The sequence below is a fragment of the Cervus elaphus genome, chromosome 31 (assembly GCF_910594005.1).
Source record: "Cervus elaphus chromosome 31, mCerEla1.1, whole genome shotgun sequence".
In the NCBI taxonomy this organism is placed as follows: Eukaryota; Metazoa; Chordata; class Mammalia; order Artiodactyla; family Cervidae; genus Cervus; species Cervus elaphus.
Genome location: NC_057845.1, coordinates 6,851,490 through 6,864,981, shown reverse-complemented (window position 1 = coordinate 6,864,981; position 13,492 = coordinate 6,851,490). Strand labels below are relative to the sequence as shown.

The 13,492-nt window shown below is 40.7% G+C and overlaps 1 protein-coding gene across 1 annotated transcript; it reads right to left on the bottom strand.

The window, feature by feature from the left end:
- Positions 1–637: 637 nt before the first annotated feature.
- LOC122687526 (keratin-associated protein 7-1) lies at positions 638–1,334 on the bottom strand. Its single transcript, XM_043893066.1, has one exon. It carries the CDS (start codon positions 1,289–1,291, stop codon positions 1,028–1,030), a length of 264 nt encoding a protein of 87 aa, XP_043749001.1. The 5' UTR covers positions 1,292–1,334; the 3' UTR covers positions 638–1,027.
- Positions 1,335–13,492: the final 12,158 nt, after the last annotated feature.

Sequence of the window (13,492 nt, the reverse complement as noted above, 5' to 3'; positions counted from 1 at the left end):
CAGTTTCATAACTCATTCCACTTAAGGAAATTTTTCCAACAGCTTATGGGGTTTAAATCTCTCTATAATGAGTTCTATAAACAGCAGGAAAAGAGGAAGAAGCTAAATGGAATTGTGTCAATAATGAAAGGAGGAAAGAATTTTCTTTTAACATTCAACAGCTAAGAAAATTTCCTATATATCATCAGCATAGAGAAACACTAACAATAGCAGTATACAGACTATACAACCGACTCTTGAATAAAGTGGGTTTGAACTTCGAAAGTCCACTTATATGCAGATGTTTTTTAGTAGTAAGCACTACAATGCTACACACACCACAGTTGGTTGAATCCATGGATGAAGAGAAATCTCAGATAGAAAGGGCTGAACATAAATTATACATGGATTAACCTCCCACACTGTTCAAGGGTCATCTGTATTCTGATTAAATTTAGGACATTTTAAAGAATTTTTTTTAAAATTGAAAATCTCAACATAAAGGGACAAAATTGTTAGGCATCACCCTATCCGGGTGTACAGTCTGAAATCAGAATAAGATGTGACTGAAGTCCACCCTCACAGGTTGAAACTGGTTGATGAGCGCAAAACAAAAAAGCACAATAAAATAAACAACCAGAACAAAAATGTTTGTGCTGAATGAATTGGATTTATTGTGATGAACAGCAAGACCCCTTCCTGCTCACACATTTAGTAGTAATGCATTGACATTGATGTAGAATTTAGTGATACATGGGCAGAGCCACCATAAGAGACAGACTGTGTGTGTCATTAGTAAAATTCAAGTATGTTAGAGAAATACAAAATCTTGCTTTGGTTGTAGATGAGTATCAGCTCAGCGTTTGATGCCTGGGTGACTTGTTCAGCAATGTCAAAGATCAGGATCTCAGCAAGAAGACTGCAAAAACATGGAAGATGTATCTCTCTCAAGTGTTTCTGGAGGCAGGAAGACAGTCATTGTTTTTCAGGGTGCTCTGCACACAGAGAATTGAGGGCGAATCCCGTAGTCATCTGGAGTCATGATCCATCAGTAGGTGCTGTAGCCAAAGCCGGAGCCAGAGCCCCATGGCCTATAAAAGCTGCCCCCATAGCCACAGCCCAGGTTGCTAAAGTTGCTGCCACCAAAACCGTAGCCCAGGGAGCTGTAGCCATTGCATCCATAACCATAATTCAGGGGAGAGCCAAGGGGCACGACGCAGTTCAGGGGGGTGGCTCTGAAGGTCCTGTGGAAATTGGTCCCATAGGAAGGATAGCCTGGGAAGTAGCTTCCACAGCAGAAGAAACGAGTCATGGTGGCAGGAATTGAGAAAGATTTGGATAGATTGCGAAGAGCAAGTTACCCAAGAAGGAATGAAGTTCTCGTCCAGCACGCGGCCTTTTATACCTCAAGTTGGTGGGCATGACATGCTTGCCTAGACATCTTGCCATAAATTTGCATATATAATTCTATTATTGCTAATAAAATGCATATAAAGCAACCCACAGACTCTTTGCCCACATTTTTGTTGGCTTTTCTATTTACAAAGGAATGTGTTGTATCTTCAAAGTCAGTGCCTTCCTTGTCACGCAATTGAATTCTTTTCATCAGTGTCCCCTGGTTTAACAACTGTTCTGATTGCATCCTGTGAGGCTTTTTAAATTCTCTGATTATAGACTCCTCCCAACTGACACAGTTAAACTAAAAAAAGCTTTGCCAATACTGTAAACACTTCTATAGCTTCTTGAAATTATCTCCATATGTCATTCAAAAACATTGGTATATTAATGGGTATGGGGTTTCTTCTGTAATAAGAAAATTATTTGTAACTAGAGGTGGTGATTGCATCACCACTGAGTTATTCACTTTAAAAATGGCTTATCTTGTGTTTACATTTTGTAGCATTGAAACTTATAGATCACCATATGTAAAACAGATAGCTGATGGGAAGTTGCTGTAACACACGGGGAGCTCAACATGGGCTTCCCTGGTGGCTCAGGCAGTAAAGAATCGGCCTGCAATGCAGGAGACCCAGGTTCGATCCCTGGGTAGGGAAGAACCCCTGGAGAAGGAAATTGCAACCCACTCCAGCATTCTTGCCTAGAGAATTCCACGGACAGAGGAGCCTGGCAGTCTATAGTCCAAGGGGTCACAAAGAGTCGGACACCACTGAGTGACTAACACTAACACTTTAGAAGGGGAGGGATGAGGGGAAGGGAGGTTCAACAGGGAGGGGATGTATGCATACTTATGGCTGATTTATGTTGCTGTACGGCAGAAACCAACACAACATTGGAAAACAATTATCCCCCAATTAAAATGTCTTGCTTTATGTTATGTGAACTTCATCTCAGATTTTTAAAATTTTAAAACATTGCTACAGAAATCCATCAGAACAAGACTTTTTACAGAAACTGAAAGAACACTAAATAATAGGAGAGCTATGGATAAAGTGGCTGTAACTTCCGTTTATGAGCATTATCCTTGTTAACATGTTTTCTTTTCATGGGGAACACACAATCTTCAATTGTAAATCATGTTGAACATTGCCAAGCTGTCTTGTTGTGAAGTTGCCACACTCGAGCTGAGTGGAATGGTGCCCAATTTAAAGTCGTGTTATACCATGCTTGGTTCTTATTCACTTCCAGTAAAACAAGCTTGGATACCATGATCTATTATGTAATACCAGTTGTATTTTAAGATGTAGCACTTACTTCTGCTCCCACTTTGCAGAAGTATGGCCACTTCTCATGACAAAAGTAAACCAGAAAGAATTTGAGATCAGCAAAACTAAGTCTATTCTAATTCAAATGTTCAGGAAAGAATTGGTTTTTATAAGGTCTAGATTCTCTGAAAGTAGATAAAGAAAACATCCTGGATACCAACTCCTTTTGCATATTCTCCCCTTAATAGACAACTATAGAGCCCAAAGAGCAAAACTAATCATTCCAGACATTTTCTCTATTAAAACTTCTCTTCTCTCAGGTTCCCTGACAGAAGAACTTCCTACAAATCATATTAATTAATTTTGGACTCTTTTTTAATTCTAAAAATTGACTGCATGTTATGAGAATTTATAGTCAGAATCAAAAAGATAAGGGCTATTTTCAAATTCAATTTTTATTTTTTTTCAAATTCAATTTTTAACAAAAGGAATAAATAGAAATAGAGATTATATTCACAAGAGTCCAAATGGTATAAATTCTTCATAAGCTAATCCGAGAAAACTGGGAAATATGTCTGTGGGTTGGAGATGACAAAGGTGACTGCTTTCATTAAATTTTGACAATTTTGTGGTTGCTTGAAATTTTTAACTGCTGATTCTACCATGTAATGACGTGTGTAGATGTGAGAGCTGGACCATAAAGAAGATTGAGTGCCCAAGATTTGATGCTTTTGAATTGTGCTGCTGGAGAAGACTCTCGAGAGTTTCTTGAACAGCAAGGAGATCAAACAAGTCAATCCTAAAGGAAATCAACCCTGAATATTCATTGGAAGGACTGATGCTGAAGCTGAAGCTCCAATACTTCAGCCACCTGATGCAAAGAGCCAACTCAATGGAAAAGACGCTGATGGTGGGAAAGATGGAGGGCAAGGGGAGAAAGAGACGACAGAGGATGGGATGGTTGGATGGCATCACCAATTCAATGGACATGAGTTTGAGGAAACTCTGGGAGACCATGAAGGACACAGAAGCCTGGCATGCTGCAGTCCATGGGGTCTCAAAGAGTCGGGCACAACTTAGCAACTGAACAACAAAACCATGCAGTGACATTTGAATCTGTAATTTGGATCTACTGCTCAGTTCAGTTCAGTTCAGTCACTCAGTCGTGTCTGACTCTTTGCGACCCCATGAATGACAGCACACAAGGCTTCCCTGTCCATCACCAACTCCTAGAGCTCACTCAAACTCATGCCCATCGAGTCAGTGATGCCATCCAGCCATCTCATCCTCTGTCGCCCCCTTCTCCTCCTGCCCCCAATCCCTCCCAGCATCAGGGTCTTTTCCAATGAGTCAACTCTTTGCATGAGGTGGCCAAAGTATTGTAGTTTCAGCTTCAGCATCAGTCCTTCCAATGAACACCCAGGACCGATCTCCTTTAGGATGGACTGGTTGGATCTCCTTGCAGCCCAAGGGACTCTCAAGAGTCTTCTCCAACACCACAGTTCAAAAGCATCAAGTTTTCAGCGCTCAGCTTTCTTCACAGTCCAACTCTCACATCCATACATGACCACTGGAAAAACCATAGCCTTGACTAGACGGACCTTTGTTGGCAAAGTAATGTCTCTGCTTTTTAATATGTTATAGTGGTATTTCAATTAGTCTGAACGACCGGACTGGAGTTGGGGTCTCAAATGTAAACAGGCAGAACACCCTAAAGAACTTGTTTGAAATTCAGATTTCCAGAGCAATCCTTTCCCACTACCACCATAAGGTCCTTAAAATCTATATTTCTAATGAGTATGTAACGTGAGTCTCATAAATAAATCATCCTGATAAATTCTGGACCTTTCTTTCATGAGATCTGAAAGAATCTGTCTTTGCTTGGCTGAGTGAAATTGCCCTGAGCTGCTTCTCTCGCTTTGACGAGTGTGTTCAGTGTCAGTCACAGGTGGCCTATTTCCTTTCTCTCTGGGTGATAGAGATAATTAAGGAAAAAACCTTAGTTCGTCTTTTCTGTTCTCCTGTGCTTTGATACTTTTCTTAGGACACACCTGAATGGAAATGGAAGTAATAGCAATGTGTGCAGGCATCTTTTGCCAGGTGGTACTATCCACCTGGGTGGGCCTCTGAATTAGTTACCCCCAATTAAAAAAAAAAAAAAAAAGCTCTACAGCATGTTTCTTTTACCTTCCTGTCCCCTTTTAGACTTTCCCAGAGGAAACACATCAGCCATGTGTTTGACTGTTATTCAATATTTTTATTTTAAATGTTAGTAATAACAAATATTTATGCATGGTTCTCTCGGTGCCAGGTTCTGCTGAAATCCTGGACGTGGGTAACATAGTAAGAAGACTTACTATGCACTTTTCTAAGTACTTGTGCTCAGTTGCATGCAACTCCTTGCGACCCTTTGGACTGTGGCCCACCAGGCTCCTCTTCCCATGGAATTTTTCAGGCAAGAATATAGGGGTGGGTTGCCATTTTCTTCTCCAGGGGATCTTCCCAACCCAGGGATCAAATGCACATCTCCTGTGTCTTCTGCATTGACAGGAGACAATACACATATGACAAAGTTCACCCTTTTAAAGTATATAACTTGGTGATTTTTATATTCACAGAGTTGTTAGCCACCATCACTATTTAATTTCAGGACAAATTCATCACCTCAAAAAAGAAACCCCATAACCATTAAAAGTCACTCTCCATTCATAACCACTAATCTAACTTCTGTCTCTATGATTTGCCTATTCTGAACATTTCAAATAAATTTAAGCCTACTATTTACAGGCTTTTGGGTCTGGCTATTTTCTGTCAGCATAATCTTTTCAAGGTTCATCTATACTGTAGCATGAATCAGTATTTAATTTTTTGTTATTGTCAAGTAGCATTTCATTAAATGGATAGGCCATAGTCTTCTTAATTCCTCAGTAGATGGACATTTCATGCTATTCATGGGGCTCTCAAGCCAAGAATGCTGAAGTGGTTTCCATTCCCTTCTCCAGTGGACCATCTTTTGTCAGAACTCTCCACCATGACATGTTGGTCTTGGGTGACCCTACAAGGCATGACTCATAGTTTCATTGAGTTAGACAAGGCTGTGATTCATGTGAACATTTTGGTTAGTTTTCTGTGATTGTGGTTTTTATTCTGTCTGCCTTCTGATGGAGGAGGATAAGAGGTTTGTGCAAGCTTCCTGATAGGAGGGACTGACTTTGGGGAAAACTCAGTCTTGCTCTGGTGGGCAAGGCCATGCTCAGTAAATCTTTAATCCAATTTTCTGCTGATGGGTGGGGCTGTGTTCACTCCCTGTAGTTTGGCCTGAGGCCAAACATAGCAGGGATAAGGCTCCTCTAAAAGGACTTATGCCAGCACACCATGCCTCCCAGGACAGCTGCTGTCAGTGCCCCTGAACACAGAGCAGGCCACTGTCAACTCACGCCTCCATGGGAGACTCCCAAACACACACACACACAAGTCTGGCTCAGCCTCTTGTGGGGTCACTGCTCCTTTCTCCTGGATTCTGGTGCACACAAGGCTTTGTTTGTGCCCTGCAAGAGTCTCTGTTTCCCCAGTCCTATGGAAGTTCTGTAATCAAATTCCACTGACTTTCAAAGTCAGATTCCCTGGAGATTCCCAGTCCCATTGCCAGATCACCAGGTTGGGAAGTCTGTTGGGAGGTCTAGAATTTTCACAACACTGTGAGAACTTTTTTGATATCATTGTTCTCCAATTTGTGGATCACCCACCAGGCAGCTCTGTAGTGGGGCTAATGGCAACCTCAGCGGAACCAGAGATCAAATTGTCAATACCCACTGGATCATAGAAAAAGCAAGAGAATGCCAGAAAAACACCCACTTCTGCTTCACTGACTATGCTAAAGCCTTTGTTTGGCACACAACATACTGCAGAAAATTCTTCAAGAAATGGGAATACCAGACTATCTGACCTTCCTCCTAAGAAACCTGTATGCAGGTCAAGAAGCAACAGTTAGAAGTGGACATGGAACAACAGACTGGTTCAAAATTGGGAAGGAGTATGTCAAGGCTGTATATTATCACCCTGCTTATTTAACTTCTATGCAGAGTACATCATGCTAAATGCCAGACTGGATGAAACACAAACTGGAATCAAGATTGCCAAGAGAAATATCAATAACCTTTGATATGTAGATGACACTACCCTAATGATAGAAAGTGATGAGGAACTAAAGAGCCTGTTGATGAAGGTGAAAGAGGAGAGTGAAAAAGCTGGCTTAAAACTCAACATTCAAAAAACTAAGATCATGGCATCTTGTCCTATCACTTCATGGCAAATAGATGGGTAAACAATGGAAACAGTGGCAGACTTTATTTTCTTGGTTTCCAAAAATCACTGCAGATGGTGACTGCAGCCATGAAATTGAAAATCACTTGCTGTTTGGAAGAAAAGTAAAGTTGGTCATAGCTTTAATATGTCTTTGTTAGTCATAGCTTTAATACGTCTCTGATAGATAGCATATTAAAAAGCAGAGACAGAAAAATCATGGAGGAGGGAACTAAGATGGCGGAGGAATACGACAGGGAGGTCACTTTCTCCCCCACATATTCATCGAAAGATCATTTGAATGCTGAGCAAACGCCACAAAACAACTTCTGATCACTAGCAGAGGACATCAGACACCAAGAAAAGCAGCCCATTGTCTTCGAAAGGAGGTAGGACAAAATATAAAAGATAAAAAGAGAGACAAAAGAGCTAGGGACGGAGACCCATCCCGGGAAGGGAGTCTTAATAGAGGAAGTTTCCAAACACCAGGAAACCCTCTCACTGGCGGGTCTGGGGGAAGTTTTTGAATCTTGGAGGGCAACCTAACTGGGAGAGAAAATAAATAAAACCCACAGATTACATGCCTAAAAACAACTCCCAGCAGAAAAGTACCCCAGATGCTCGCATTCGCCACCAGCAAGTGGGGGCTGAACGGAGAGGAGCGGGCAGCATTGCTTAGGGTAAGGACCAGGCCTGAATGCCCTGAGGCAATCGGAGGGAGCTAATGTGAGATAGCAACTTAACCTGTGGGATAGCAAGAGAGAGAGAATTAACCTGGGAAAAGCCCTAAATTTAGGCACTACCCGCCCGTTCCCAGAATGAAGGACTGAGCAAATACCAGAGAAGAGCTAGCTGGCGGTGGACCAGCCCATCCCCCGCAGGAGGCAGGAGGTGGGGGGGGAGGGGAAAGGGGCAAACTTGGCCCCAGAGATGGCACCCCCTACCAAATGGCAAACAGGCTTCCAGTCTCTAACCAAAGACTTCCTGAGGTTCTGGATGGTTGACATCTGCCGGGAGGGTCGCAGCCAGAAATCAGCTTCCCAGAACAGACACAAGGTGCACCCGAGCTGCGCACATGGAAACTGAGGCTGGGACCGTGGAGGGAATAAGGCACACCGCACCCGGGGAGAGTGTGCTCCTCAAGCTCCTGGCTGCCTGAGCTGCTCAGGCAGGGAAGGCACAAAACGCAGGCCCAAATGAGTCTGTGCTTTTGTGGAGTACCCGAAAACCTGAATCTGAGTGGCTTAGGCCTGGGAAGTGCACGCAACTCAGGGCCCGCTCCCTGGAGACCAGCCTGAAGCCTGAGCAGTGTAGACGGGGGAAGCACACACGCTGCAAGTGGGGGCAAATTCCAGTGTGGCCGTAATACTGCAAGTGCTCCCCACACACGCCAGTGACAGTTGTCTGCAGCGCCCCTCCCTCCCCACCCACTCCCCCCTCCAGCACCACTGAATAAGCGAACCTAAACGAGAGACCACCTTCGCCTGCTTGTGTCGGGGCAGAAATTAGACACTGAAGAGACCTGCAAACAGAAGCCAAATAAACAAAGGGAACCACTTCAGAAGTGGCCGGTGCAACAGATTAAAATCCCTGTAGTTAACACTGACTACACTGGAAGGGGCCTATAGATATTGAGAAGTGTAAGCTCGAACAAGGAGCTATCTGAAACTGAACTGAACCCACACTGCCCGCAACAGCTCCAGAGAAATTCCTAGATATATTTTTACTATTATTATTTTTTTCAATTAAAAAAATTTTTTTCTCTTTCTTTTTTTTCTTTCTTTTTTTTTAAAGTCCTCTATTACTCCTCTATTACTCCTTAATTTTCATTTTTATAACCCACTAAAACCTGGCAAAAAAAAAGGACCCTATTTTTAAAGCGAACTTCATATATATTTCTTAAATTTTTTGTGTTTTTGTGGTTTTTTAATATTGTATTTTTAAGAGTCTAACCGCTACTCTAGATTTTTAATCTTTGTTTTTCAGTATCTGATATCAATTTTGAACATTTAAGAATCCAACCTTCAGTACCAATTTTTACTCAGGAGTGTGATTACTGGTTTGATCACTCTCTCCCCCTTTTGACTCTCCTTTTTCTCCCCCAGATCACCTCTATTTCCTCCCTCCCCCTTCTCAATCCAATTCTGTGAACCTCTGTGGGTGTTCTGGGATGGGAGAACACTTAGGGAACAGAGTACAACCTAGATCTGTCTCTCCTCTCTTGAATTCCCCTTTTTCTCCTCCTGCTCACCTCTATCTTCTTCCTCCCTCTCCTCTTCTTCATGTAACTCTCTGAACCTCTCTGGGTGTCCCTCACTGTGGAGAATCCTTTCACCATTAACCTAGGAGTTTTATTATCAGTGCTGTATGGAGGGAGAAGTCTTGAGGCTACTGAAAGAATAAGACTGAAATCCAGAGGCAAGAGGCTTAAGCCCAAAACCTGAGAACACCAGAGAACTCCTGACTATGGGGAACATTAATTTATAAGAGATCATCCAAAAGCCTCCATACCTACACTGAAACCAACCACCACCCAAGAGCCAATAAGTTCCAGAACAAGACATACCACACAAATTTTCCAGCAATGCAAGAACATAGCCCTGAGCGTCAATATACAGGCTGCCCAAAGTCTCACCAAACCCATAAACCCATCTCAAAACTCACTACTGGACACTCCATTGCACTCCAGAGAGAAGAAATCCAGCTCCACCCACCAGAACACTGACACAAGCTTCTCTAACCAGCAAACCTTGACAAGCCAAACATCCAGCCCCACCCACTGAGAGAAACCTCCACAATAAAAAGGAATCACAGACTACCAGAATACAAAAAGGCTACCCCAAACCCAGCAATCTAAATAAGATGAAAAGACAGAGAAATAGCCAGCAGGTAAAGGAACTTGAAAAATGCCCACCAAGCCAAACAAAAGAAGAGGAGACAGGGAATCTACCTGAAAAAGAATTTAGAATAATGATAATAAAAATGATCCAAAATCTTGAAAACAAAATGGAGTTACATATAAATAACCTGGAGACAAGGATTGAGAATATGCAAGAAATGTTTAACAATGACCTAGAAGAAATAAAAAAGAGTCAATTAAAAATGAATAATGAACTAAATGAGATCAAAAACACTCTGGAGGGAACCAACAGTAAAATAATGCAGGCAGAAGATAGGATTAGTGAGGTAGAAGATAAAATGGTGGAAACAAATGAAGCAGAGAGGAAAAAAGAAAAAAGAATTAAAAGAAATGAGGACAACCTCAGGGACCTCTGGGACAATGTGAAATGCCCCAACATTCGAATCATAGGAATGCCAGAAGAAGAAGACAAAAAGAAAGGCCATGAGAAGATACTCGAGGAGATAATAGCTGAAAACTTCCCCAAACTGGGGAAGGAAATAGCCACCTAAGTCCAAGAAACCCAGAGAGTCCCAAACAGGATAAACCCAAGGCGAAACACCCCAAGACACATATTAATCAAATTAACAAAGATCAAACACAAAGGACAAATATTAAAAGCAGCAAGGGAGAAACAACAAATAACACACAAAGGGATTCCCATAAGGATAACAGCTGATCTTTCTAAGGAATCTCTTCAGGCCAGAAGGGAATGGCAGGACATACTTAAAGTAATGAAAGAGAATAACCCACAACCCAGATTACTGTACCCAGCAAGGATGTCATTCAGATATGAAGGAGAAATCAAAACCTTCACAGACAAGCAAAAGTTGAGAGAATTCAGCACCACCAAAGCAGCTCGTCAACAAATGCTAAAGGATCTTCTCTAGACAGGAAACACACAAAGGGTGTATGAACGTGAACCCCAAACAACAAACCAAATGACAATGGAACCATTCTTATCAATAGTTACCTTAAATGTAAATGGGTTGAATGCCCCAGCCAAAAGACAAAGACTGGCTGAATGTACACAAAAGCAAGACCCCTATATATGCTGTCTACAAGAGACCCACCTCAAAGCAAGGGACACATACAGACTGAAAGTGAAGGGCTGGAAAAAAATATTTCACGCAAACGGAGACCAAAAGAAAGCAGGAGTCACAATACTCATATCAGATAAAATAGACTTCAAAATAAAGGCTGTGAAAAGAGACAAAGAAGGACACTACATAATGATCAAAGGAACAATCCAAGAAGAAGATATAGCAATGATAAATATATATGCACCCAACATAGGAGCACCACAATATGTAAGGCAAATGCTAACAAGAATGAAGGGGGAAATTAACAATAACACAATAATAGTGGGAGACTTTAATACTCCAGTCACACCTATGGACAGATCAACTAAACAGAAAATTAACAAGGAAACACAAACTTTAAATGATGCAATGGTCCAGCTAGACCTAATTGATATCTATAGGACATTTCACCCCAAAACAATCAATTTCACCTTTTTCTCAAGTGCACACGGAACCTTCTCCAGAATAGATCACATCCTAGGCCATAAATCTAGCCTCAGTAAATTCAAAAAAATTGAAATCATTCCAAGCATCTTTTCTGACCACAATGCAGTAAGATTAGATCTAAATTACAGGGGGGAAAAAAACTATTAAAAATTCCAACATATGGAGGCTAAATAACATGCTTCTGAATAACCAACAAATCATAGAAGAAATCAAAAAAGAAATCAAAATATGCATAGAAACAAATGAAAATGAAAACACAACACAAAATTTATGGGACACTGTAAAACATTGCTAAGGGGAAGGTTCATAGCAATACAGGCTTACATCAGAAAACAAGAAAAAAGTCAAATAAATAACCTAACTCTACACCTAAAGCAACTAGAGAAGGAAGAAATGAAGAACCCCAGGGTTAGGAGAAGGAAAGAAATCTTTAAAATTAGGGCAGAAATAAATGCAAAAGCAACCAAAGAGATCATAGCAAAAATCAACAAAGCTAAAAGTTGGTTTTTTGAAAAGGTAAATAAAATTGACAAACCGTTAGCCAGACTCATCAAGAAACAAAGGGAGAAGAACCAAATTAACAAAATTAGAAATGAAAATGGAGAGATCACAACAGACAACTCTGAAATACAAAGGATCATAAGAGACTACTACCAGCAGCTCTATGCCAACAAAATGGACAACTTGGAAGAAATGGACAAATTCTTAGAAAAGTATAACTTTCCAAAACTGAACCAGGAAGAAATAGAAGACCTTAACAGACCCATCACAAGCAAGGAAATCGAAACTGTAATCAGAAATCTTCCAGCAAACAAAAGCCCAGGACCAGATGGCTTCACAGCTGCATTTTACCAAAAATTTAGAGAAGAGCTAACACCTATCTTACTCAAACTCTTCCAGAAAATTGCAGATGAAGGCAAACTTCCAAACTCATTCTATGAGGCCACCATCACCCTAATACCAAAACCAGACAAGGATGCCACAAAAAAAGAAAACTACAGGCCAATATCACTGATGAACATAGATGCAAAAATCCTTAACAAAATTCTAGCAAACAGCATCCAAGAACATATTAAAAAGATCATATATCATGACCAAGTGGGCTTTATCCTAGGAATGCAAGGATTCTTTAATATCCACAAATCAATCAATGCGATACACCACATTAACAAATTGAAAGATAAAAACTATATGATTATCTCAATAGATGCAGAAAATACCTTTGACAAAATTCAACATCCATTTATGATAAAAACCCTCCAGAAAGCAGGAATAGAAGGAACATACCTCAACATAATAAAAGCTATATATGACAAAGGGGCCACAGCAAACATTATCCTCAATGGTGAAAAATTGAAAGCATTTCCCTTAAAGTCAGGAACAAGACAAGGGTGTCCACTCTCACCACTACTATTCAAGATAGTTTTGGAAGTGTTGGCCACAGCAACCAGAGCAGAAAAAGAAATAAAAAGAATCCAGATAGGAAAAGAAGAAGTGAAACTCTCACTGTTTGCAGACGACATGATCCTCTACAGAGAAAACCCTATAGACTCTACAGCTAATCAATGAATATAGTAAAGTTGCAGGATATAAAACTAACACACAGAAATCCCTTGCATTCCTATATGCTAACAATGAAAAAACAGAAAGAGAAATTAAGGAAACAATTCCATTCACCATTGCAACAAAAAGAATAAAATACTTAGGAGTATATCTACCTAAAGAAATGAAAGACGTATATATAGAAAACTATAAAACACTGATGAAAGAAATCAAAGAGGACACAAACAGATGGAGAAATATACCGTGTTCATGGATTGGAAGACTCAGTATTGTCAAAATAGCTATACTACCCAACGCACTCTATAGATTCAATGCAATCCCTATCAAGCTACCAACGGTATTTTTCACAGAACTAGAACAAATAATTTCACAATTTGTATGGAAATACAAAAAACATTGAATAGCCAAAGTAATCTTGAGAAAGACGAATGGAACTGGAGGAATCAACTTGCCTGACTTCAGTCTCTACTACAAAGCCACAGTCATCAAGACAGTATGGTACTGGCACAAAGACAGAAATATAGATCAATGGAACAGAATAGAAAGCCCAGAGATAA